Source organism: Salvelinus sp. IW2-2015, linkage group LG33 (genome assembly GCF_002910315.2).
Source record: "Salvelinus sp. IW2-2015 linkage group LG33, ASM291031v2, whole genome shotgun sequence".
NCBI lineage: Eukaryota > Metazoa > Chordata > Actinopteri > Salmoniformes > Salmonidae > Salvelinus > Salvelinus sp. IW2-2015.
Window position 1 is genome coordinate 29,699,770 of NC_036872.1, and position 25,624 is coordinate 29,725,393.

The window sequence follows — 25,624 nt, forward strand, 5'->3', positions numbered from 1 at the left end:
ATAACAGAACATGGCCAAGAAGTTCAAATGTTCATAAATGACCAGCATGGTCAAATAATAATAATCACAGTAGTTGTCGAGGGTGCAGCAAGTCAGCACCTCAGGAGTAGATGTCAGTTGGCTTTTCATAGCCGATCATTAAGAGTATCTCTACCGCTCCTGCGGTCTCTAGAGAGTTGAAAACAGCAGGTCTGGGACAGGTAGCACGTCCGGTGAACAGGTCAGGGTTCCATAGCCGCAGGCAGAACAGTTGAAACTGGAGCAGCAGCACGGCCAGGTGGACTGGGGACAGCAAGGAGTCATCATGCCAGGTAGTCCTGAGGCATGGTCCTAGGGCTCAGGTCCTCCGAGAGAGAGAGAGAAAGAAAGAGAGAAAGAGAGAATTAGAGAGAGCATACAGGACACTGGAGAAATTCTCCAGATAAACAAACTGACCCTAGCCCCCCGACACATAAACTACTGCAGCATAAATACTGGAGGCTGAGACAGGAGGGGTCAGGAGACACTGTGGCCCCATCCGATGATAACCCCGGACAGGGCCAAACAGGAAGGATATAACCCCACCCACTTTGCCAAAGCACAGCCCCCACACCACTAGACAAGGCCGAGTATAGCCCACAAAGATCTTCGCCACGGCACAACCCAAGGGGGGGACGCCAACCCAGACAGGAAGATCACGTCAGTGACTCAACCCACTCAAGTGACGCACCCCTCCTAGGGACGGCATGAAAGATTAYATGCTTAGAATACACCAGGTGGGTTTCGCTCCTTTTCATCAAACCCAGGACTGTGTATTTTTATTGCAGAGTAAAGGGTCTCCTACAATACACAGGACGAAGACTACCCACACCCATCTTCAGCTGCCTAGTAGATAAAACCCAGCCCTGTGCTGAMTGACACTGCAGGTACCTCAGGCTAGGATAAATACATAGTCCTTGCTCATGTTAGAATATGCATATGGATGTGTATGATGGATTGATGATGTTGTTTGGTTGGTGACATTTGATAGATGGCTATTAGTGGTAAAGTGAGAGCTTTATGTGGAAAAATATAACGTAAAGTTACTGGCATTATTAATTTACTTTATTTAAGCTTTTGTRTTTGTTTGCCTTTTTTAAGTCCAGATATCATGCAGCTCATACCTTGTCCTGATCAATCAAACATAATCTAATACTGATATGCCGGTCAATAACTCATGCAGAAAGGTTTAAGTAAACCCACTGAAATCATCAATCATCAATCCAAAAAAAGTTGGCCTAGGTTGTCATATGTCATCACGTGAGTTACAGTACTATAAATGTTGTTGATCATTCACACAGAAGACTGCTGTGGTGAAAGAGGGTTCTTTCTTGTGGATCTTTTCTCCAAATGCTCTACGTATACTCACGCAGCTGCATTCTAGGGAGCTTACCTGGGGGGACCGACCAGAGGACTGAACAACACAGAGGGAGCTCAACATCATCAGGCTGCCACTGGAAACATAATTACAATGACATTTCAATTGCAAAATAGACCAACTGGAAGCTGGACCTTGACATTTTCCCAACGGCACACACTGGTTGAATCAACAATGTTTCCATGGACCAAAGTGGAATAGATGTTGAATTGACGTCTGTATCTAGTGAGTTCTTTCCAAAGAAGGCACAATTGTTCAATTTAGATAAGACAGGAAGTAGGTGATATAGACAGGCGTAAGCAACAAGAACAGAAKAATTACTTGAACATTTTCATTAATTGTTACGAATGTACAGGGGCTATCAACTTTTTTGGACCATGAAAAAGTTTGGATTCTCTTAGCCTCTGCACTTAATGCGCGGTTACTTCGAAAGAGACAATATCCGTGTCCTGCATAGTCTGAAAAACGATAAAGCAATGGCCRATTAATTAGGGCCGATTTCAAGTTTTCATAACAATCGGTAATCTGCCTTTTTAGACGCCGATTATGGCCAATTACATTGCAATCCACGAGGAAACTGCGTGGCAGGCTGACCACCTGTTACGCAAGTGCAGCGTCAAAAGGACCTTGTGGCTGCAAGGAGACAAGTTAAGTTGCTAGCTAGCATTAAACTTATCTTATAAAAAACAATCAATCTTCACATAATCACTAGTTAACTTCACATGGTTGATGATATTACTAGGTTAACTAGCTTGTCCTGCGTTGCATATAATCAATGCGGTGCCTGTTAATTTATCATCGAATCACAGCCTACTTCAACTTCGCCAATGATGATTTAACAAAAGTGCATTGCCGAAAAAASCACAATCTTTGCACAAATGTACCTAACCATAAACATCAATGCTTTTGTTMAAATCAATACATAGAGGTATATATTTTTAAACCTGCATATTTAGAAATTCATGTTAGCAGGCAATATTAACAAGGGAAATTGTGTCACTTCTCTTGCGTTCAGTGCAAGCAAAGTCAGGGTATATGCAACAGTTTGGGCCCCCTGGCTCGTTGCGAACTGTGAACTAATTTGCCAGAATTTTACATAATTATGACATAACATTGAAGGTTGTGCAATGTAACAGCAATATTTAGACTTAAGGTTGCCACCCGTTCGATAAAATACGGAACGGTTCTGTATTCCACTGAAAGAATAAATGTTCTGTTTTCGAAATTATAGTTTTCCGGATTTGACCATATTAATGACCAAAGGCTTGTATTTCTGTGTTTATTATATTATAATTAAGTCTATGATTTGATATTTGATAGAGCAGTCTGACTGAGCGGTGGTAGGCAGCAGCAGGCTCGTAAGCATTCATTCAAACAGCACTTTACTGCGTTTGCCAGCAACTCTTAGCAATGTTTGAAGCGCAGTGCTGTTTATGACTTCAAGCCTATCAACTCCCGAGATTAGGTTGGCAATACTAAAGTGCCTATAAGAACATCCAATAGTTAAAGGTATATGAAATACAAATGGTATAGAGAGAAATAGTTGACGCGTCATAATTCCTATAATAACTACAACCTAAAACTTCTTAACTGGGAATATTGAAGACCTGGGAATATTGAACCACCAGCTTTCATATGTTCTCATGTTCTGAGCAAGGAACTTAAACGTTAGCTTTTTTACATGGCACATATTGCACTTCTACTTTCTTCTCTAACACTGTGTTTTTGTTATTTAAACCAAATTGAACACGTTTCATTATTTAGTTGAGCCTAAATAGATTTAATTTATGTATTATATTAAGTTAAAATAAAAGTGTTCATTGTTCATTCAATATGGTTGTAATTGTCATTATAACAAATATATATATAAAAATCTGCCGATTAATTGGTGTCTGCTTTTTTTGGTCCTCCAATAATCGGTATCGGTATCAGCGTTGAAAAATCATAATCGGTCGACCTCTACCCTAAATGCCTGTGAAGCCTTTTGGATTTTGTTTAAATGTATATACCCCTGTGTATAAAGTTTGTATGTGTTATTTGGTATACTATTTTGTATGATATGTTTTTGCATATTGTTTTTTAATTAACAAATATAACACAATATGCAAATGTATATATACTTCGCATCCTGAGATCTGTGATGCCTCCCGTTGACCTGCCGCAACTGAGTCGCGGTAATACTACGATGTCCTGAAGGACAGCTGCGTCTGGAGAAGGTGACCTTGGGCGTGGAGCGTGGAGTTGACATTTGTGACGAAGGGATGACATGCGAATATCCAGAGGGAGTTCGCGGTTCATGTGTTTGCACCCTTGCAGAGCCTGTGTGTGGGAGTGATGGAAGGACTTACCCCAGTATGTGCTGCTTGAGAACTAAAAACAATCTAGCAGAACTCAGTAAAAAGCCCTCAGTCATATTGATTCAGAAACGTCACTGTGATGCGGGTATGTAGCCTAGTGGTGGGTTAGGGCCAAAGGAAGAAATGTTTCATAGCCCAGGGCTACATTTCTTATTTTCCAGTCAATCATACAAAGTAGCCTAAAGACATTTGTTTATGTGTTTMTGTATTTTCTCATGTGTGTTTCAGTGGCAATATGTAACTTTTTGTTGACCTGACCATCTTCACATAGAAATGTGAGTTATAGATCTGTCATTCTCMTTGAAGCTGTAGATCTGTTCTATGTGCGCTATTTCTATGCTTCCCGTTCTTAAATTTCATTTTTGCATCTTCTACTTTCGGTTTTGTACACCAGCTTCCAACAGCTTAAAATACAATATTTTTGTTTACATAAAATATATTTCACAGCGGTTTAGATGGTACAATGATTCTCTGCACTATACGATCTTATTTTGTCACATAAACTGAAATTACGCAAACTATTAAAAATTTTGCAACTAGGAAATGGCAGAGCGATTTCTGCTTAGCGCAACTTCATTTATAAACTACTTCAAATAATTTGAATAATTAGGCTATTGGAATGGTTTTGTTATTTTGTTATAGGCCTAACAACCAAAACAAGTACTGCTATCTAAATTGGTCACATGCACAACTCATTTGGGCGTTTATAGGAGACAGATAGTGTTCCTTTTTCAGATTTGCACCTTGCACTGATAGGATGAGGGAGAAAAATAAAATATTATTCCTGAATAAGACTCTTGCAGGCTCTAAGAAGTATGTCAAATTATATACAGATATTTAGTTGCTACGCTGCTTAATATCTTGTTGAATGACTRGATTTTACAGCCCTAATTGCCTGTCAAGATGGCCCAACATGGGTATTTATGCTCTGCTGCAATGTGTAAGCCATGCTGCATGTAGCCTATGCCCTGTCTGTCAGAGATTGTAATTAGCCTATTTCAGACTAAAGTATGAAGGCTAAACTGCTGCTGCTTCTCTCTAAGGTCAAGCCATCATCTTATCTTACTGTCTACTGAGGAATACTTCACATTTCATTCGCTCTGTGATACTATTTGTAAGGAAAAGCTTGATTCCGTTTTTATTCTCCAATGGAGAAAAAACACCTCTGCCAGACCCTTGGCAGAACTTTACAACATTACATAACTGCCAACCAAGCCCACCCACTGGGCACACACGGGCTGAATCAGCTCTGTTGTACCGACGTGGAATAGACATTGAACTGACGTCCTGTGCCAAGTGGGCACCAATAAAATTGTATTTCATTGAATAAAGGAGGGCTTAACTATATTTGATTACGGTTGATTGTGTTAACATAGCGTATGATAAGGAAATACAAAGCGTGTAGGGGCAGATTAGCGTCTTCTTTACAATATGATCAGACAATCCCTGTTTCTTTCTTGCCTCATCTAGCATGCATCCAGAGCATATTAAATTGATATTTGGTCATTGTTACAGGCCTACATGGTCCATGGTCAAAAGTAGTGCACTAGATAGGGAATAGGRTGGCATTTTGGGATGAACACTATTACTTACTAGCACTGTTTGGGGTGAATTGGACACAGTCATAGTAGTCAAAGAGAGCAGAAGTGAATGATCTGGTATGGATTGGAGCATCAGTACTTTCCCAGCGATCAAGATTTTGATATCTTAATGGATCTGAGAGGATAACCAATGAAAGTTTGCTGTTCCATTCTGTAATAGCCAAGTAACAAAAGTGGTAAACATTGTGATGGTTTCATTATTTTCAACAAAACTGTTGKTATGCCTATATGAAAGAAAGAAAGCCTATATGGAAATGTCTCCATTGCAACACAATCTAGGCCTGTTACTAATAACAAGTGGTTACTTATTGTTGCTATAGCCACAGTGGAATGTGGATGGAGAAATAAAGAAATGCATCATGCATTAGATCCCCTCCTGGTTTCTGAGAAAAGCAGGTGTGCAAACCACATGGCTTCCAATTACTGTACGCTTTGGAAGGTATCAGATCATGTTTAACGGACTGGGACAACAATGAGGTGATTGGACTGAGTAATCACCAAAATGAGAAGCAGCCTATACACTGTAAAACAAAAAGGTTTGTGTGTGAAAATGTTRTTGAGCAAACTCACAATCCTATTGCAGATGGTTGCGTTATTGTACTTTTTTGTGGAGGGGTTAAGATAAAGACTTCACTGCATGACAGGATTCCTCCACATGGGAGCCAGAGTTGCATACAAAACAGAGCTGTGTACCTTTGCAGCAACATTCAACWCTTTACTCAGTTAAAAAAACAGAGCATGAATTCATAGTGTCTTAGAGTATGAATGCTGGTCTAGGATCAGATGTTCCTTTTACATCACAATGAAKAAGAATGGACAGGGGGGACCTGATCCYAGATCAACACACCTACTCTAAGATGCTTGATACAGTCCACACAGCCTCATATGTACACAACAGGAAAGGAAGGTGTTAACACATTATTTCATCACCTTTCCTGAGCATTTCTAAGTAATAGCACCAGCATACAAAAGTAGCCACACTGAATCTATTGACTGTTTTTGTGCTGTTTTGTGCTCACTGTACAAAAGCTGTTTTTGTTATGCTTATATCTCTGTGGGTTGTTACAGAGGTTATAGTTTAGTATTAGCCTAACAAACAGGAGTATAACTTTTTAATATGGCCTAACATATCACAGTAATGGATGGCACATTCACTAAAGTTAAATAACAACTTTGAATATAATTATATTTCAAAATGGGCAAATAAACTAGCTGAGAACCTTTTCCAAATAATATCTAGAGGAATCCATTCAAAGCGCATGTCATCTGAAATGCTCTGTTTGTGATGTGTGCAGTGGACCCAGCATTTTCGTATTTTACAAGGCATTCCAAGCTCTGGCCATCTATCAGGGTTTGGCAGTGGACCCTAGGGAGACAGTATGTATGTATTTGCATATATGAATAATTTAGGGGTGAGACAGGGCTGTAACCACCAAAAACTTGCTCTGTCTAGGCCTAACTCACCTGTGCTGTCTAGACTGCCTCATTAATTAATGTTGGTGTCATGTTCTGCTGCATAATTCAACAAGTGTGGCAATAGCAGGATACCCTCGGATTAAAAATCTAAAAGTTTCGCTCTAGATTACACATATCTATACATATWTTACATTGTTTGCGAGATCATACATAATATCACTATAATCAGTGTTCATTTTCAGAAGTTGCTTTCAAATCAGAGCGTCTAATTTGTAAACATTTCAACTGTTGGGTGAATTCGGAAAGAGTAGGACACAGGGGTGAAAGTAAGAYGGTAAGGCGTCCCGGTAAAATAAATAGTGGGGGTACGCCGGACCAGTAAAACGTGAGTCTATCACAATTATTACAACATGCCCAAAAAACTGTAGGCTACTACAYCATTATGAAACATTACTGCATGTCAGCCACAAAAACWATTTGTGAATTGACTGGAAACCGGGTGGTATACGGTCCAAATTGCGTTGTGGTTTGAGSAGAACACTTACATTTTGTCAAGGCAGAGATGAGTGTCTTAGACGCTCGMGGACCGGTAAGAAATTAAATCTACTTTCACCCCTGGTGGGACATCATATCAACTGGGACAATGTCATATTTTTTAATAAAAAAAAAATGATATTTAATTTTTTGGGGGACAATGTAATCCTGACACGTTTATTTCTTGGTGTGACAAGAGAAAACCAAAACTATTGTTACTAACCCCTTGTAGAGAACCAACATGATCAAAATCAAATCACTTCATTGGTGTGACCCTGCGAAGCACAAGGTAAGATCAGTGACATAGTTTATTTTCTGTTTTTTAATGTTAAGGTTATAAAACTGTTATAAAAAAGTTGCCAATTTTATGTTTACATTTTGTAATCCAGTCAGTTTTTAGGTGTCCTGCTTTACCAACCATAGCTAGCTAAAGTAGGACAGCATTGAGTAACTTATAGGCTTTTCCAAAAGAGGATAGAGATCCAGTTTATATTGGGGACCCCCTGTAGTTAGGTTAGGCAGGGCTCTGGTTCTTGTTGTACTATATCCTGTTAGTTGTTTTCTTGTAGTACTGTTATTAGTACTGTTTGAGTGAATTCAGAAAACATGGGACACCTTTTGCATTTCCGTCTCTGTAACTTCTTCAGACATCTATGCAACATATTAGCCCAACACATGATAACATTTCTGAAATCCTCCKATGTTTCCTAGTCACACAAAACCTAAATGAATTGTCAGTGGGCTACCATGAGGACTATAATAATGGTGTGCCAGTTTTTAACCTGCTGTCGCAGTCTCCAAATGTAAACAGAAAATATATGTTTGACTCATTGTACACAAATGGGTGTGTCATGTCTCCTGTGAATACGATATCAACATTTGTTTTTATGTGTGATAAGGTAACATTTTGAKGATTTCAGAAATGTATTGTGTGTTAGGCTAATATGTTGGATAGATGTTAGTCYGAATTCACTCTATAAAATTATTACTTTTTCAATTCCACAAAAAATGAACACTTATCAAAATAAAATTATCTTTCATCTCTTTCTTGTGATGTAAGCGTCGAGACGATGTGTTTAATCCCAGACAAAGCTTAAGTGTTCTTATAGATGCAACGGAAAGACAGTGTATTCCATTGAGCCCACTTCAGCCATTACCGAGGTGTGTTTGACGGGTCATTGAACGTTAACGGGGGGAAAAAACAGGCAAAAACAAGAGTATGAAAGAGTAGCAGGAGTAAAATGAAAGCAATCAATCCAACGAGATTTAAGTGACAAGTGGTCAGTGGAGGCTGGTGGGAGGAGCTATAAGAGGACAGGCTCATTGTAATGGCTGGAATGGTATTAATGGAACGGTATCCAACATATGGAAACCACRTGTTTTACACCGTTCTATTTATTCCATTCCAGCCATTACAATGARCCTGTCCTCTTATAGCTCCTCCCACCAGCCCCCTCTATAAGTGGAAAATAGATGGCTGAAATAGATGGCTGAAATAGATAGATCCTCAGGCAGGAGGACATGCGCTTTGCTAAGGGAATAGGGCACCATTTTGGAYGCARCCTCAGGCTCCCAACGGGCCCAGGTCTCTGACAGCACCAGTGGAAGGGACAGGTTCTCCAACTTTTGATAGTCATATTATGGAGAAAGTGTTCAACATTTTGGTCTGGTAGTAAAATGGCATAGAGATTAGAGAGTGTATAGTATTAACTTTGATGATGTTGTTTTGTGGTGTGAATTTTTTTTGATGTCCTGCCARTCCAGTTCTATGTCAAAAGGAGTAACGTTACCTGTCCAAATTAGCATTTCCACAGAGATTATTTCATTGTTCTGCAATGTAAATATCAATCTCAAAATCGTGTGTCTGAATGTATTAAAGAAAACCGTGTAGTGCACAGAAGCTTTAGGAAAAGTAGCCTACATGTGAATGTGCGTGTGAGAGCAGCGTGTTGTAGCCTTCATGTGAGAACACATGCCCTATAACAGGAGGAGAAGATACTGCAGGGGAATAGCTATGGGTGGCAAGGATTTACAATTCCCCTGATGTAACAGAGAGTCATAATGAACCTTTAGGTAGAAGAGGAGAGCWAGGTGGCCTATAGAGGTAGCTCCACATGTGGTCTGCCGCCAGCCAAGCATGCTGATTTGGAGCCTGATAACCAACCTGACAAGCCATGCCAGCAAACAGGTAGAAGAATAGTGACTTACCCTGGCATGTAAGTTTACGCTATGCACTTTTGTGGTGAACACGCCATTTGTTTTGCCAAAGATGAAGCGTTTAAGAAGCTGTAATAAAAACTTTATCTCAGAATGTGCATACCCATATGTCAGGCTCAGAGGGCTTCAGCCTACCACTTTGCCCTGCCAGGCCACTACTTTATAACTTGAAAAAGTCMGACAGATTTTATGCGTTTTTGTATTTTAAAAATGCCATATAGTAATATTATCCCAATAAATATGAAATGTTTACAGCTTTAACATACTCATGTATGAAATGTATGTCATTTCTACCTCCAAGGTGAATGTCTACGCCGGAATTCTGTTTCACATGAATAAATCTTTCTTTCTGTCTTTCTGTATTTTTCCCCCTCAGGTGCCCTGAACAAATTCAGCTTCATTGCTGATGGGGTGGATAAGATAGCCCCAGCTGTTGTACACCTAAAGCTTTTCAAAAGGTACAAGCAGCTTGGTATTGGAGTCCTTTACACTTTCTGTCATTAATGTAATCTTCAATGCGTTCGGCAGCAACATATTGAAGTGACTCCTCTAACACAGTTACGGTCAATAATGGATTTTTTCTTTCTTAAACCCTTTAAACCCTTCGTTGGAACTGATTCCTCTGTGTTTTGGTATCATGAGAGCAACATATGATGACACATGGTTGTTGTAACTTTAGACAGCAACATGATTGGTGTCTTTATCACTCAGGTTCCCATTTTCATACCAGGAGGTCCCTGTGTCAAGTGGTTCAGAGTTCATCGTGTCAGAACTGCTGGATAGTCACCAAAGCCCATGTCCTCTCCTACAAGCAGAGAATCAAAGTGGAGCTGAAGAGCTGTGTTCARTAAGATGCCTCCGTCAAGGAAATGGAATCAAAATTGAGTCGAATGTGAGTCCTCTCTCTCCTCCTCCTCATTCCTAAAACGAGGCTGTTCCAACGGCCCTCTCTCTCATCCCACAGGTCCTCATGCTAAATTCTGCTTGGTATTTTCCATTGGCCTGCTGGCTTGAAATCAGTGACTAGCATTGAAAAGGCAGAGAGTTAATTAATCCTACAGAAACAGTCTGGCAGATGTTCTACAGGGGGAAAGTCAGCGAGCGAGGGCCTTTCGCCTGACTAAAATCAGATTCCACTCCTTGACATGATCAATTTGTTGTCAGGTTTTCCTGTAGGGGCTATTGGTTCTGGTCTTATAAATTCAAAGCTTCAGCCTTTTTTCTTCTTCCAGTATTCGCAAATGTTGCTGTAACTAAAACATTTGTCACCGCGATGACAGCCGCTTGTGTAAACAGCTCCTCTGTGTGGCATTATGGGATCCCTGGCCAAAACACAGTCAACTAAAACCCACTCCAGGCCAGGGCCAAAACATGCAGGGAAGACAACCATTTTGATTCAGCCCATCACTCTGCACACTATACTATAGAAGACTATAAACTTTTGTGTGGAATACAAACGCAGAGGATTAGATAGGATGGATTTGTGATGGTAGACGTTAAGCCTTTATAGGGAGTAGCAGAGCCTAAAAGTTGCCTTCAAAGTGAGGCTGTGATGGAACAAGGCTTTACTCCCTAGAAGGGCTGGCAATGGCAATAAACACTACGTGTCAGATTCCAGCAATAAAAATACTTCAACCCATGACAAGAGAAGGTAGGCAGAGACCGGATTAGTCTGGGTGTGAAGGTTAAATTGAGAGTGCCTTGTTGGCCTTACTGATGATGCAGTGCTGAAGGGACTGTCTTCTGTTAAAGGGCCAATGTATTAACAGAGCGGTCTAAAAGCCTTTCCCATTGTGTGAATCTTCACAGAATTMAAAATAACACTAGAATGTATATCCTAGCATGAGGAAAAACTCAGCCATCTTGGTCAGTAAAAACATGAATTCTAGAAGTTATATGATCTCTATGTTTATCTTGTTCTGTAGAGTACACTGCCAGTCCTGCTGGGCCACTCGTCTGACCTGTGGCTGAGGGAGATTGTGGTGGCGGTGGACAGTCCCTTCTCCCTGCAGGTAAAGGGAGAGAACATGCTCAAATCTTATCCTCTTGCGTGAACAAATGAAAGAATGATTGGAACCACAAATAGATCACAAAAACATGAAAAAGGCCAGCRCTGGATATAAGTTGAAATTGAAGCTTTGGTTAACCGTTATTCTCCCTGCAGAACACTGTCATGACATGAATCAGCAGGGCCCATTGGAACGGCCTGGAACTCAAAGACTCACATGGAGTACATCCAGACGGACGTCATCATCAATGTAGGTCGTAGGCTTGCAACTCAAATGGCACCCTATTCCATGAATAGTGCACTACTTTTGACCAGAGCCTTGTTCAAAACTAGTGCATTATATAGGAAATAGGGTGCAATTTAGGATGCACATGTGAAATATGGCAGCCAAGCAGCAGTATTTGGAGCATTATATTACCGCATGTGCATYTCTTTACATATCATTACATACTGTACATACTATACATACTGAACCTAAAAGGGTTCTTCGGCTGTCCCCATAGGAGAACCCTTTGAAGAACCCTTTTGGTTCCTGGTAGAAAAAGGGTRCCCCCTAAAAGGGTGCTCCTATGGGGACAGGCAAAGAGCCCTTTTGGAATCTTTTTTTCTAAGAGTGTATGTCTCCATTGTCTCTTCTTGTCTCTGTTTTGAATTAAACATTGCAGTGCAATACAATGGCCATTAACTTTTGTTTACTGCTCTGTTCTTTTACACTATGGCAACTCAGGGTGACCACTTGTTGGGGGACTTACTGCTTTAGATTGTATTTGAGAGGTATGTAATATGTAATCAACATATGCTGTGTATTTTTATGTTTTCATTTAGGAAAGAGATTTGCAAAGTCATAATTCTGTTTTCTATATAGGGCTTTATGCTCAAGGTCATTATTCTATGTTTTGCTGCGACATCTCTGTTGTTTTAAAATCTGCCACAGAAATCATTCTTAGATTTTTGCAGACTTATGTTTGACTATTGATCTCAAAGCAGAAAAATACTCCTACAGTCGCCCTTGACGAAGCTTAAGGGCTTTTTTGCCCCCTTTATTATTATGTTTCCAGTCCTTGTGGAATATAAAAAGAAGACTAATACACAACATTGCAATGGTGCAGTGCATTTATATAAAACACAATTGTTCACAAATACTTACATATCAAGGYAGTGGGCTCAAGCTTTATGTTGTAAAAATACTGCTTTCCTTTCAAATTCACCAAAGGATACAAATGTCCCATTCGGTTTATTCACTCAATAAGAAWTACTATGCTTAGCGTCACACATGAAAACATCAAATTATTGGAACAGCAGGAAATGACAGAACAGAACAACAGAAAATGTTTGCCATTTTCAAAGTAACTTTTCAATTAAAATGTAATATTTTAATGCTACAGTTCTGTTTATATTCAAACTTTGTTATTTTCAATTTGTACTTGTGTTTCAAGGATGGGGATGTCATCGGCATAAATACTCTGAAGGTCAGAGCAGGAATATCCTTTGCAATTCCTGCAGACAGAGTACACCTTACCGATTCATACGACAGAAAAATTAAGGGTTTGTATGACTTAATTCTTCACTACCTATTTCACTAATATACCACCTAATGTGCATTTAGTGATAGCTTTTCTTATTCAGATTTCTGATGATTTGGCACATTTCTACACAATAATTTGGTATTCTATAAAAAATGTATTGAGTGGATGCTTTAACTCTCAGCTCTGTGAGTAAACACCTGCTTTTGGTCAGAAGGTATCACCTTTCCAGGGGTGAGTCCCAATTGGCACCATATTCCACAATATAGTGCACTACTTTGAACAGAACCCAATGGGCCCTGGTCAAAGTAGTGGACTATTAGGGAATAGGGTGCWATTTAGTACACAAGCTGAGTCAAGTTTAGACAATTTCTCATTATTGGCATATAGTGCGAAGACCCATATCCCTAGTAGGCCTAATTAAAGGATTATATCATCTTAACTATGTTATTCACAGATGATAATAGTTTTGTGTATTATGTTAATAAATAGTCAATTTGAGTGGCCTACTGACCTGAATCTGACAGTTACCGGTTACATTACACTTTTTGAAATTGTAAAGTTATGAAATTCAGATTAACAAAGCAATTTAAATGGGGTAAATAGTAAGTATTAGCATAATAAGAATACAGTAGCAATACTCACTATTAAAAGGTTTTAGACTAAACCTGAAACAAATCTGTATGATATCTGCTGCGCAGTTGGATACTTGTCTGTAGACCCATTGAGTCTTGGTCAAATGAATTATCAGCTGTGCTGTGCACAAAGGGGTTTGGAGGCATCAGGATATTTTCAAAGGAAAATATCAAGGCTGTTTTTCTAAACTCTGGTCCAGACCTCTTCTACACTCCAGCCAGCAGCCACCCACAAGCAGGTTTCTGATTACTTCCTCTTCCTGGTTTCACCCAAAATGGAGCAGGTTCGCGTTTTTTGTCCTGGAGGCAGCTCTGCAGAGTGGTCACTAGCTGGCACTGCTACAAAGGCATAAAATCTGATTTTAAACCTAACCTTGACTCTAACCTTAACCACAATGCTAACCCTAATGCCTAACYTTAAATTAAGACCAAAAAGCTAAGAAAGAATTCATGAATTGTTACAATAAAGCCAATGTTGACTTTGCAGCTGTCCTTTCTAGCAGAAATTGCTCACAATAAATGTTAACCTGCCACTATATAGGGAATAGGGTGCCATTTGGGACGCACCYTCTCTTACACCATGCAGAAAGGCCAGCCAGGAGCTTACATCTGTCTCAATGGCTGTGTGCTGTGTTGTTGTTGGTCATAACCTTAAGTAGCCCCCACAGCTATGGAACACAAACCTGCATGCAGCAGCCCTCTCAAACAAAGGCTAATAGATTTTGTTCCAGTGGTCCAATAATAAGCCAGCCTGGCTAACGCTACAGAAGTAGAGAATGGTGCTGATTTAATTATGATCTGTTGGATTTGAAGCMACCGACTTCTCTCACTCTTTCTCTCTTTCTCTTGAAAATGGCACAGCATGTACAGCTTAGTCTAAAAATCAATGCATGTTTCTCCAGGGCGTGAGATGAGAAGTCAGAGAATGGTTTTGAGGTTGAGTTTTGTATAATAGAGTGCACAAGAGCACAAACAKGTCTGGGACCAGGTTAGGTGGTGTGTAGTATGTTAATTGTTGTCTCCATTGTATGTTTCACATACAGTGCTGGCATGATTAACCATGATGTTATAATCAGCATCAGCGGGCAGRACATCCAGACCACAGAGGAGGTGAGTGATGCTGTCCAGTCAGGCAGTACGCTGTCCATGGTGGTGCGGCGAGCTAACGAAGACGTCATGCTAACGGTCGTCCCTGAGAAAATGTACTGAGTGGCTGCAGGGTCGGTTCCAGGATGATATTTATGGATGAGCAGACAGAACACTTTTGGTTGTTTCTAAGGTAATATCCTGCAATCTTAGTTTAACATTGACTCACTTATCACTTTTGGGTTAGCAATGCCCTACCCTGCACCCCTCTAGAGCCGGCACTAAGTAGCTGTCCCTCTACACTCTGTATGTTGCTGGTGAATGCAAATAAATGTTTTTCATGCCATAAATGCACATACAGTGCATTTTGAAAGTATTCATACCCCTTGACTTTTCCCACATTTTGTTACGTTACAGCGTTATTCTAAAATTGATTAAATAATTCTTCCCTCATCAATCTACGCACAATACCYCATAATGACAAAGAGAAAACAGGTTTTAAATGTTTTAAATGATTTATTAGCTAATATATTAAAAAATAAAAATTCCTTATTTACATAAGTATTTGAGACCCTTTGCTATGAGATTCTAAATTGAGCTCAGGTGCATCMTGTTTCCATTGATCATCCTTCAGATGTTTCTACAATGATTGGAGTCCACCTGTGATAAATTCATTTGATTGGACATGATTTGGAAATACACACACCTGTCTATATAAGGTCCCACAGTTGACAGTGCATGTCAGAGCAAAAACCAAGCCATGAGGTCAAAGGAATTGTCCGTAGAGCTCCGAAACAGGATTGTGTTGAGGCGCAGATTTGGGGAAGGCTACCAAAAAATGTCTGCAGCATTGAAGKTCCCCAAGAACACAGTGGCCTCCATCRTTCTTAAATGGAAGAAGTTTGGAACCACCAGGACTCTTCCAATAGCTGGAAGCCCAGCCAAACTGAGTAATCAGGGGAGAAGGACCTTGGTCAGGGAGGCGACCAAGAACCCGATGGTCACTGACAGAGCTCCAGAGATCCTCTGTGAAGATGGGAGAACCTTCCAGCAGGACAACTATCTCTGCAGCACTCCACCAATCAGGCCTTTATGGTAGAGTGGCCAGATGGAAGCCACTCCTCAGTAAAAGGCACGACAGCCCGCTTGGAGTTTGTCAAAAGGCAGCTAAAGACTCTCAGCCCATGAGAAACAAGATTCTCTATTCTGATGAAACCAAGATTGAACTCTTTGGCCTGAATGCCAAGCGTCACGTCTGGTGGAAACCTGACACCATCCCTATGGTGAAGCATGCTGGTGGCAGCATCACGCTGTGAGGATATTCAGGATCGAGGGAAAGATGAACGGAGCAAAGTACAGAGATCCTTGATGAAAACCTGCTCCAGAGTGCTCAGGACCTCAGACTGGGGCGAAGGTTTACCTTCCAACAGGACAATGATCCTAAGCACACAGCCAAGAAAACGCAGGAATGGCTTTGGGACAAGTCTCTGAATGTCCTTGAGTGRCCCAGACAGAGCCCGGACTAGAACCAGATCGAACATCTCTGGAGAGACCTGAAAATAGCTGTGCAGCGACGCTCCCCATCCAACCTGACAGAGCTTGAGAGGATCTGCAGAGAAGAATGGGAGAAACTCCCCAAATACAGGTGTGCCAAGCTTGTAGCGTCATACCCAAGAATACTTGAGGCTGTAATCGCTGCCAAAGGTGMTTCAACAAAGTACTGAATAAAGGGTCTGGATACTTATTTAAATGTGATATTTCCATTTTTTTTTATATGCAAGAATTTCTAAAAACCTGTTTTTGCTTTGTCATTGTGGTATTGTGTATAGATGAGGGGGGGGGAGAAACTATTTCATCAATTTTAGAAGGCTGTAACGTAACAATGTGGAGAAAGTCCAGGGGTCGGRATACATTCCAAATGCACTGTATTTTAGCGATGATGTACTGCCCTAAAAATATACGTAGTTACAATATGCAACATTGTAATGGGAGTCCATAGTTGTGGCTCAGTTGGTAGAGCAAGTACTAAAATGTATGCAATCACTACTGTAARTCACTCTGGATTAGAGMKTCTGCTAAATGAAGTAAAAAAAATAATAATGTAACTGTGCTGCGCCTATTTTTCTACCAAAACTATTGAATTCAATGTGTTTAGAGAAGATATTCAGCTCTACAGTTTGTATAGGCAGTTAGAGGCAAGTACCAATTGTGTTTTTATTAATGTACAATAACATCCTTACCTCGAAGTGGTGAATGACATTTGTGGGCACTTAAACTAAAATCTTTATAGTGTTTGGCTTTGAAACCTTTTTTATTTTCTTCTGTGTACTGGAATTTTTAATAGTAGCACTATCTTGTCATCAAGTGTACAGAAAAAACACAATCGATCTGAAAAACATGGAAGCATGCACAGAAAAAAGGAACCATCTTTCCACTTGTCAGACGCAACAAATCAGATTCAAGTAGAAATACATTTAACCAACCTTGACAAACATTTTATTGAACCACAAATACTTGATGTGCAGGGATAGCACACAGACAGTTTGCGTTCCTTCTTCCGTTTTTCTCAACCTGTCATTTTACATAGTTTTGCAAGASACATACCATAAAATTAACTGGTAGACTTTGACCATATTTACAGAAGACTGTCATTTCACATTTTTCCTATATTGAAAGGACATAGGGAAAATAAAGTTAAACATTTCAATGCATAACAAAATAATAAAAAACAATCACAGAATTGAGGGTACATACAGCATTACTCCGTCTAAATGTATTTTAATCTAATTGTTTTCATTTGGAACACTAAATCAGAACTAAATTTGGAGTAAGCTATGTGAGCAGTATCTGTAGGTGAGATGTAATCTCTATAACCCTGCAACCAGTACGGGTACAAAAGCTAAAAGGTGAGGCCAAAATAACAATATGTATACAGGTACTATTATGTACATATAATGTCAAATGTGAAATTTGGGCTTTAGTTAAGTGGGGTAAATTATTAGGAATCAAGAGTGGAATTCAATCCTATAACACAACAATGGTTTGATGAGACTTGGAAAAGTCTTAAACTTATGTGACAAATACTGAATAKCTCAAATGGTTGATTTATACGCCATTACAAAGCTTCAGTGATTGGATTGAACACAAATGTTTTTAGACTCCTCATCAGATGGTCAGACATGGTAATATCTCAGACGTTGTGCAGTTTGTGCACGTATAAATCGCATAATGAAACTTATAGCCTAGATTTAAGCTTTCATATAGATAACATAGCAACAACCCATTTCCTTTGCTTCAACAGTTCAGTGCTCTAACCTTTACAACAAAATAAAACCTACACCAGCCACACGCCAACCACGCCCCTGGTCCACATCACACATCTTTCACAAATACTCCTCTTGTTATGCCATGATGAGAGACGAAAGACTGATGAAAGACTAAAGCTGGATTGAAATTGCGGAAACAGCAGACAAGCGAATAATTGCCATCTATGGCGTGCGCAAGCATAAAGTGATACCCCGTCAGGTGACATGATTCTCTAGGAGAATCGGAGATAAAGGCCTCCGACACGTGGTCAGRCTGCTCTGACCTGTAATTCACATATAAGCGATGATACTTAGTCGTCCCGCATCTCCGCAAGGCAAACCCACCTTAAAGGGATACTTTGGGATTTCGCAATAAGGCCCTTTATCTACTTCCGCAGAGTCAGATATACTTGTGGATACCATTGTTATGTCTGYGTTCAGTATGAAGGAAGTCAGAGGTAGTTTCGCGAGCCAATGCTAACATGCTAGTAGATAACCATAGACTTCAGGTCATTGCGCTAATGCTAGTTAGCATTGGCTCGCAGAACTACCTCTGACTTCCTTCATACTGGACACAGAGWCATAAAAATGGTATCCTCGAGTTAATCTGACTGAGGAAGTGGATAAAGGGCCTCTGCCAAAATCTCGAAGTATGCCTTTGAAAGGTCTTCAACCCATGCTCTCTGGTCTCAGTAGAAGGTACACCAGTTGCTGTTGTCACTGGGCATGAGGCCTCCGGTGATGAGKAGGATGAGGTCCACGAACCACCAGATGCCAAGGCCTCCTAGGGTCAGCAGCTTGCCCACGGCTGTGCCTGTATGCCCCAGGCAGAACCTGTCCACTCCAAAGCAACCCAGGAAGAATGAGTACAGCAGGGTGGTGATGAAATAGTGGCCAGTGTATCTGAAATTACAACAAGGCAGAGAGGAGAGGTGTCAATAACCGGAAGAAAAGACAATTAGACAATTAGGAGCCAATTAAAATTATTCTGATCAGATGGGACACAGCTTATGTCAGAATTGACCAAAATTGACTTTACGTATCAGGTTAGGAAAATGTACGCAGCAGGTAAGGATAATTAATATAGTGGGTTATGATAATTTAAAAAGGTTAGGAAAGGGGTTAGGGTTAGCTAAAATGCCCCACAAAAAACAACTGTCAATTTGACATAAGCGGTATCCCATCCAGCCATGGGCCATTAAAAGTGTAACATGATGTAAAGGAATGTGTCCTATTGGTTTGTAAATACTGCTCTCTAGTGGTAAATCCATGTTAGCTTCCAAAACAATTTCCAAGTCCAGGACAGGTAAGTATATACACAGGCTCAAAAAAAAAAAATGGCAAACCTAAAAATAACACCATCCTATGATCTGAATGAATGAAATATTTCTTATTTAATACTTTTTTCTTTACATAGTTGAAATGTGCTTGACAACAGAAACACACAAAAATGATCATGGAATCCATACATTTATCAACCCTTGGAGGTCTGGATTTGGACGTTCACACTCAAAATTAAGTGGCAAAACCCACTACACAGGCTGATCCAACTTTGATGTAATGTCTTTTAAACAAGTCAAAATGAGGCTCAGTATGTGTGTGGCCTCCACGTGCTTATGACTCCTACAAACGCCTGGGCATGCTGCTGATGAGGTGGTGGATGGCTCCTGAGGGATCTCCTCCCCACCTGGACTAAAGCATCCGCCAACGTCCTGGACAGTCTGTGGTTGCACGTTGCCGTTGGTGATGGAGCGAGACATGATGTCCCAGATGTGCTCAGATTGGATTCAGGTCTGGAACGGGCGGGCCAGTCCATAGCATCAATGCCTTCCTCTTGCAGGAACTGCTGACACACTCCAGCCACATGAGGTCTAGCATTGTCTTGCATTAGGAGGAACCCAGCATATGCCTTCACAAGGGGTTGTAGGATCTCATCTCGGTACCTAATGGCAGTCAGGCTACCTCTGGCGAGCACATGGAGGGCTGTGCGGCCCCCAAAAAATGCCACCCCACACCATGACTGACCACCGCCAAACCGGTCATGCTGGAGGATGTTGCAGCAGGCAGAACTTCTCGCACGGCGTCTCCAGACTCTGTCACTGCTCATGTGCTCAGTTGTAACCTGCTTTCATCTGTGAAAGACACCAGGCGCAGTTGGCGAATTACCAATCTTGTGTTCTCTGGCAAAATGCCAAACGTCCTGCATGGTGTTGGGCTGTAAGCACAACCCCCACCTGTGGACATCGGGCCCTCCACCACCCTCATGGAGTCTGTTTCTGACCGTTTGATGCAGACACATGCACATTTGTGGGCCTGCTGGAGGTCATTTTGCAGGGCTCTGGCAGTGTTTCCACTGCTCCTCCTTGCACCAAAGGCGGAGGTACGGGTCCTGCTGCCTGGGTTGTTGCCCTCCTACGGCCTCACTCCACGTCTTCCTGATGTACTGGCCTGTCTCCTGGTAGCGCTCCATGCTCTGGACACTACGCTGACAGAACACGCAAACCTTCTTGCCACAGCTCGCATTGATGCTGCCATCCTGGATGAGCCGCACTACCTGAGCCCACTTGTGGGGTTGTAGACTCGTCTCATGCTACCACTAGAGTGAAAGCACGCCAGCATTCAAAGTGACCAAAACGCAACCAGCAGGGAAGCATAGGGAACTGAGAAGTGGTCTGTGGTCACCACCTGCAGAACCACTCCTTTATTGGGGGTGTCTTGCTAATTGCCTATAATTTCCACCTTTTGTCTATTCCATTTGCACAACAGCATGTGAAATKTATTGTCAATCAGTGTTGCTTCCTAAGTGGACAGTTTGATTTCACAGAAGTGTGATTSACTTGGAGTTACATTGTGTTGTTTAAGTGTTCCCTTTATTTTTTTGAGCAGTGTATATAGTATTGACCTCCAAGCAGGTATTTCAAACCTGTTGAATGCTAGTGAAGTCAGGCATGGTGTATATCCGTACCGTAAACTGGGATTGACTATTGTCATATAACAACAATCAATGATGCATGAGCTTGTCAGAAACTGCAGAGTCAAGTACAGTAGCTAGATTCTCCCTTACTTGATGCAGGGCTCATTCCCTCTCAGGAACTCCCTTGGTCCAGCACATTCAATGTCATCCAGTGCCGTGCAGATGACTGGTGTGTGATTCACGTCTTTGTGTACCTGCCCCCCAAACTAAATAAAGGTGGTGATTTAGWAAAACGACAGATGAGATGACACAATAAAGTCTACACATGAAATAGCAAGAATCTGACCTGAATGTTCAACTACGCCCGTAATCTATCTGTGTATGACTAGTTATCAAATTATCATAATGTAAGGCCACAGAGCGGGGTGGGGGGCCTATCCACTACGGTTTGACATACCTTCCAACAACCGTGTCCCATCTCCAGAATGGCAGTGGAGTTCTGTGCATGGTCCACTGGATCTTGACAGTGGATGAACTCCTCTGGTCTTCACATGCACAGAAAAAGGTGAAATTACGTATTTATTCTGTGTATTTTGTGTAGCACGTGAAGAACTGTATATGGGCGTTTAGAAAACAGGCAGGGTGAACAGTGCCCTAAGCCCCTCCGGAAAATAAAAGCAAGAGGGTGACACACATCAATTTTGAGAGGGCAGTCTCTGAAAGCAAATTGATGTTGCACTGTTGTTATTGAAACACAAATAAAATACTTACAGATAGCTACAGAGGACAACTGGTGAAGGAGGCCTGTATTCATACAGTTCAGTATAATTCACGCGTTCAACTGGTATGATGTGATACGTCGTCACGTTATCTTGCGGCTGCTCACTGGAACTGAATGCAGCTGTTGTTGCCCTCTGTCCGGGTGAGTCTGATGAATTCTGGGAGTATATTCCTTCCAAACATTGCAAAAGCAACACTGACAATAGCAAGAGAACTTGCCCGCACATCAGAATGTAATTAAGTGAAATCCTAGCCATCTTCTCAACTTTGGTTGAACTGCGGCTATGTTATAGCTAGCTAGCGTGCTAGATTGTTGGCTACATTAGATTGGAAAAATCGTCCGTTAGAAAGCAATGACTAGCTTGCTGGCTAGCTAACAGAACGAAGATAATATCTGATCGCAATCTAACAGTTTCCTGTCGAATAGGTTGGCTAATACAGATTGAATATGTTAGTGTTTCACATCATACCGATATATCCGTAGCGTATTTCAAAGATGAGAACAATGAAAAGTCTCGTTGTTTTGTTATTTCCTCCAGCTGAGGAGAAACAGGATGTGACCCGAATCTTATAATTGTTCTACTTTTTTTACGGCAGTGAACTCTAACGCAACTCAATGCCAATGCCGCCATCTATTGTGGTGGAGTGAGACATGCATGAGCGTGTGCGCTCCAAAATGCTAGTAGCCTACCTTTGTACCTTTAAAATATTTCCTAAAGTAAGACGTTCCAAATTASACAAATAAACATTTTAGAAATCAAATATATCTATATGTGTATATGTGTATATGCCTATATCAGATCAACCTCTACACACTAAAACATGTGGGTTCCTCAAGGGTTCTTTGGGAAGGGTGGTGGTTCTATGTGGAACCATACTGACCCAAAGAACCCTTTGAGCCCTTTAATGGTTATTCACATTTCAAAAAAGGGTTATTTCCTGATTATGTGATAAGTAAAATGTAGGGGCGGTGGCTCATTATAATATTTTGGGGCGTTGTTTGTGCACAGCTCTTTTTGTGCAGCCATCAGTGAGAGTGTCATTCCAGTTTCTCTAATCTGTTGTGTTATGCTTTTTCATGTTATATATGATTATGGCCAATGATGGTGTTTTGTGAAAGACTTATGTATGGCCTTGTTCTCAATTCTCTCCTCAGGGATCCCCAGCTGTTCCAGAGATAGCACATCTGATTCAACTTATTAATAAACATAATAATGAAACCTATGGGATTTTAACAATACAATGTAGCTATTACTGTGTGATCACGTGCTCTCGCAGCCGATGTGAGTAAGACCTTTAAACAGGTCAACATTCACAAGGCCGCAGGGCCAGACGGATTACCAGGACGTGTACTCCGAGTATGCGCTGACCAACTGGCAAGTGTCTTCACTGACATTTTCAACCTCTCCCTGTCTGAGTCTGTAATACCAACATGTTTCAAGCAGCCCACCATAGTCCCTGTGCCCAAGAACACTAGGGTAACCTGCCTAAATGACTACTGACCTGTAGCACTCACGTCTGAAGCCATGAAATGCTTTGAAAGGCTGGTCATGGCTCCATCAACACCATTATCCCATTATCCCAGAAACCCTAGACCCACTCCAATTTGCATACCGCCCCAACAGATGATGCAATCTCTATTGCACTCCACACTGCCCTTTCACACCCGGACAAAAGGAACGCCTATGTGAGAATGCTATTCATTAACCACAGCTCAGCGTTCAACACCATAGTGCCCTCAAAGCTCATCACTAAGCTAAGGACCCTGTGACTAAACACCTCCCTCTGCAACTGGATGCTGGACTTCCTGACGGGCTGCCCCCAGGTGGTAAGGGTAGGTAACAACACATCCGCCACGCTGATCCTCAACACGGGGACCCCTCAGGGGTGCGTTCTCAGTCYSCCCCTGTACTCCCTGTTCACTCATGACTGCACGGCCAGGCACGACTCCAACACCATCATTAAGTTTGCCGATGACACAACAGTGGTAGGCCTGATCACTGACAACAATATGGTGCTGATCCCTCCTTCCCCACCTCGGTGGCCAAGAAGGACACCTCTCTCCTCATGAAGTGGCACTTCTCGGGGTGGAGCTTCAGACCTGCGGCAGCCACCCTCTCCAGCACAGGCCGTAGCGCCCCCAGGGCTGACTGGAAGGAGCTGCCATGGCCAGGATGTCATAGAGGTATACCAGACACTGCTGTCGGGGATGCCATCCAGCACCCTGTCCATCAAACGCTCAAAAGTATCTGGAGCGTTGCCACAGGCCAAAGCACAGGACCTTGAACTGCCAGTGTCCTCTGTTAGTGGAGAACGCAGTTTTGGCTCTGGCCTCTGGGGAGAGAGGCACCTGCCAGTAGCCACTGCGGAGGTCTAGTGAGGAGAACCAGGAGGACCACCTAACCAGGTCCAGCGACTCATCGATACATGGTATGGGGTATGAGTCCTTCCTGGTTACTTCATTCAGCCGCCTGTAGTCCGCACAGACCTCAGCTTGCCCCCCTTCTTCGGAACCATGACGACTGCGGCCGCCCAGTGGCTGTCTGAGGGCTCAATGAAGTCTGCCGCTGCATCTCCAAAACAGCCTTGTCTGCCGCCTCCTGGCGTGCCAGCGGGATATGGCGGGACGCATCTTCATGGGCCGAGCATCACCTGTGTCGATCTCATGCTGCACCAGATGAGTCTGACCCACCTCTTCCTCACTCAGCGCAAAGCTGTCTCTGAATTCAAACAGCGCAACTGCACAACCGTTCCTGCTGCTCGGGGTCAAGACCAACACAGTTCCACCCCATATCTCCTTACTGCAGACAGTGTCCTCTCCTCTCCCATCTGGGGTAGCTGGGCTGGGGGGGGTGCGGCCCGGGCTCACAGAGGGCTGTTTCGTGGAGGTAGCTGGGGGAATGTACACACCGCCGTAGGTGACAGGGTGGCTGGGGAAAAAGTCACACACAGATGTGGGGGAGGGGGGCAGCCATAAGTCTCTGCTGCTTTAACTGTTGGAGTAAAGGGTTTGTTGGTTGAGTGAATGTGACATTAGGGGGGGCCAATGGTGACTTCCGCCCCTCTGGAAGCTCAGTGTGCCCCTATTCGTAAACTCAATCCCACTTCTGACACCAATGTAATGACCTGACTAGATCATAAAGGAACAATTGTCCAGACAGAGGATTGAGTTTACGAATTGACGGTTTATTAACCCTACTTTACACAGGCTACTGTTTGGCCCACGCCAAATAAATGAAAGATAACACAAGCCAACCGTGACCTTCTCTTGTGAAGGCCAGAGCATAAGAGAGAGAACAAAGGCTAAACCTGGTCTTAACTTCCAATGCTCCATCCCCTGCCCAACCCCCTCACCGCCACTCCGCCAACCGCCAGGATGCCCGGCATCAGAACATTCAGGCATTCCCGTGATTGGCAGATAGCAGGTTGATTGGCATGTCGGACCCCGCGAACACTGGGTACTGGTAAGTACAACACAACCACCTACTAGCCTAACACATAACACACAGCTGTCTGTGCCGGGTCGCTACAATACTTAAGTATCGAAAGTAAAAGTATAATAATTTCAAATTCTTTATATTAAGCAAAGCAGGCGGCACCATGTTCTTATTTTAAAATGTACGCATAGCCAGGAGCACACTCCGACACTCAGACATTTTTACAAAGAATGCATTTGTGTTTCGTGAGTCCGCCAGACATAGGCAGTAGGGATGACCACGTGTTTCTCTGATAAGTGAGTGAATTTCCAAATTATCCTGTTCTGCTCAGCGTTCAAACTGCAAGAAGTACTTTAGATTGTCAGGGAAAATGTATGGAATAAAAGTACTTATATTTCTTTTAAGAATCTAGTGA

At 42.0% G+C, this 25,624-nt stretch overlaps 1 protein-coding gene and 1 pseudogene across 1 annotated transcript; one reads left to right on the forward strand and one right to left on the reverse strand.

Annotated features, from left to right (window-relative positions):
• The window catches only part of LOC139023551 (serine protease HTRA1-like), a 67,659-nt pseudogene extending 52,763 nt beyond the window's left edge, over nucleotides 1-14,896 (forward strand).
• A 2,356-nt stretch (nucleotides 14,897-17,252) lies between these two features.
• Nucleotides 17,253-22,346, reverse strand: tm2d2 (TM2 domain containing 2). Its single transcript, XM_023978913.2, has 4 exons — nucleotides 21,764-22,346; nucleotides 21,450-21,537; nucleotides 21,143-21,258; nucleotides 17,253-18,981 (listed from the first exon to the last, which is right to left on the reverse strand). Exons 1-4 carry the CDS (start codon nucleotides 22,027-22,029, stop codon nucleotides 18,768-18,770), a joined length of 684 nt encoding a protein of 227 aa, XP_023834681.1. The 5' UTR covers nucleotides 22,030-22,346; the 3' UTR covers nucleotides 17,253-18,767.
• Nucleotides 22,347-25,624: the final 3,278 nt, after the last annotated feature.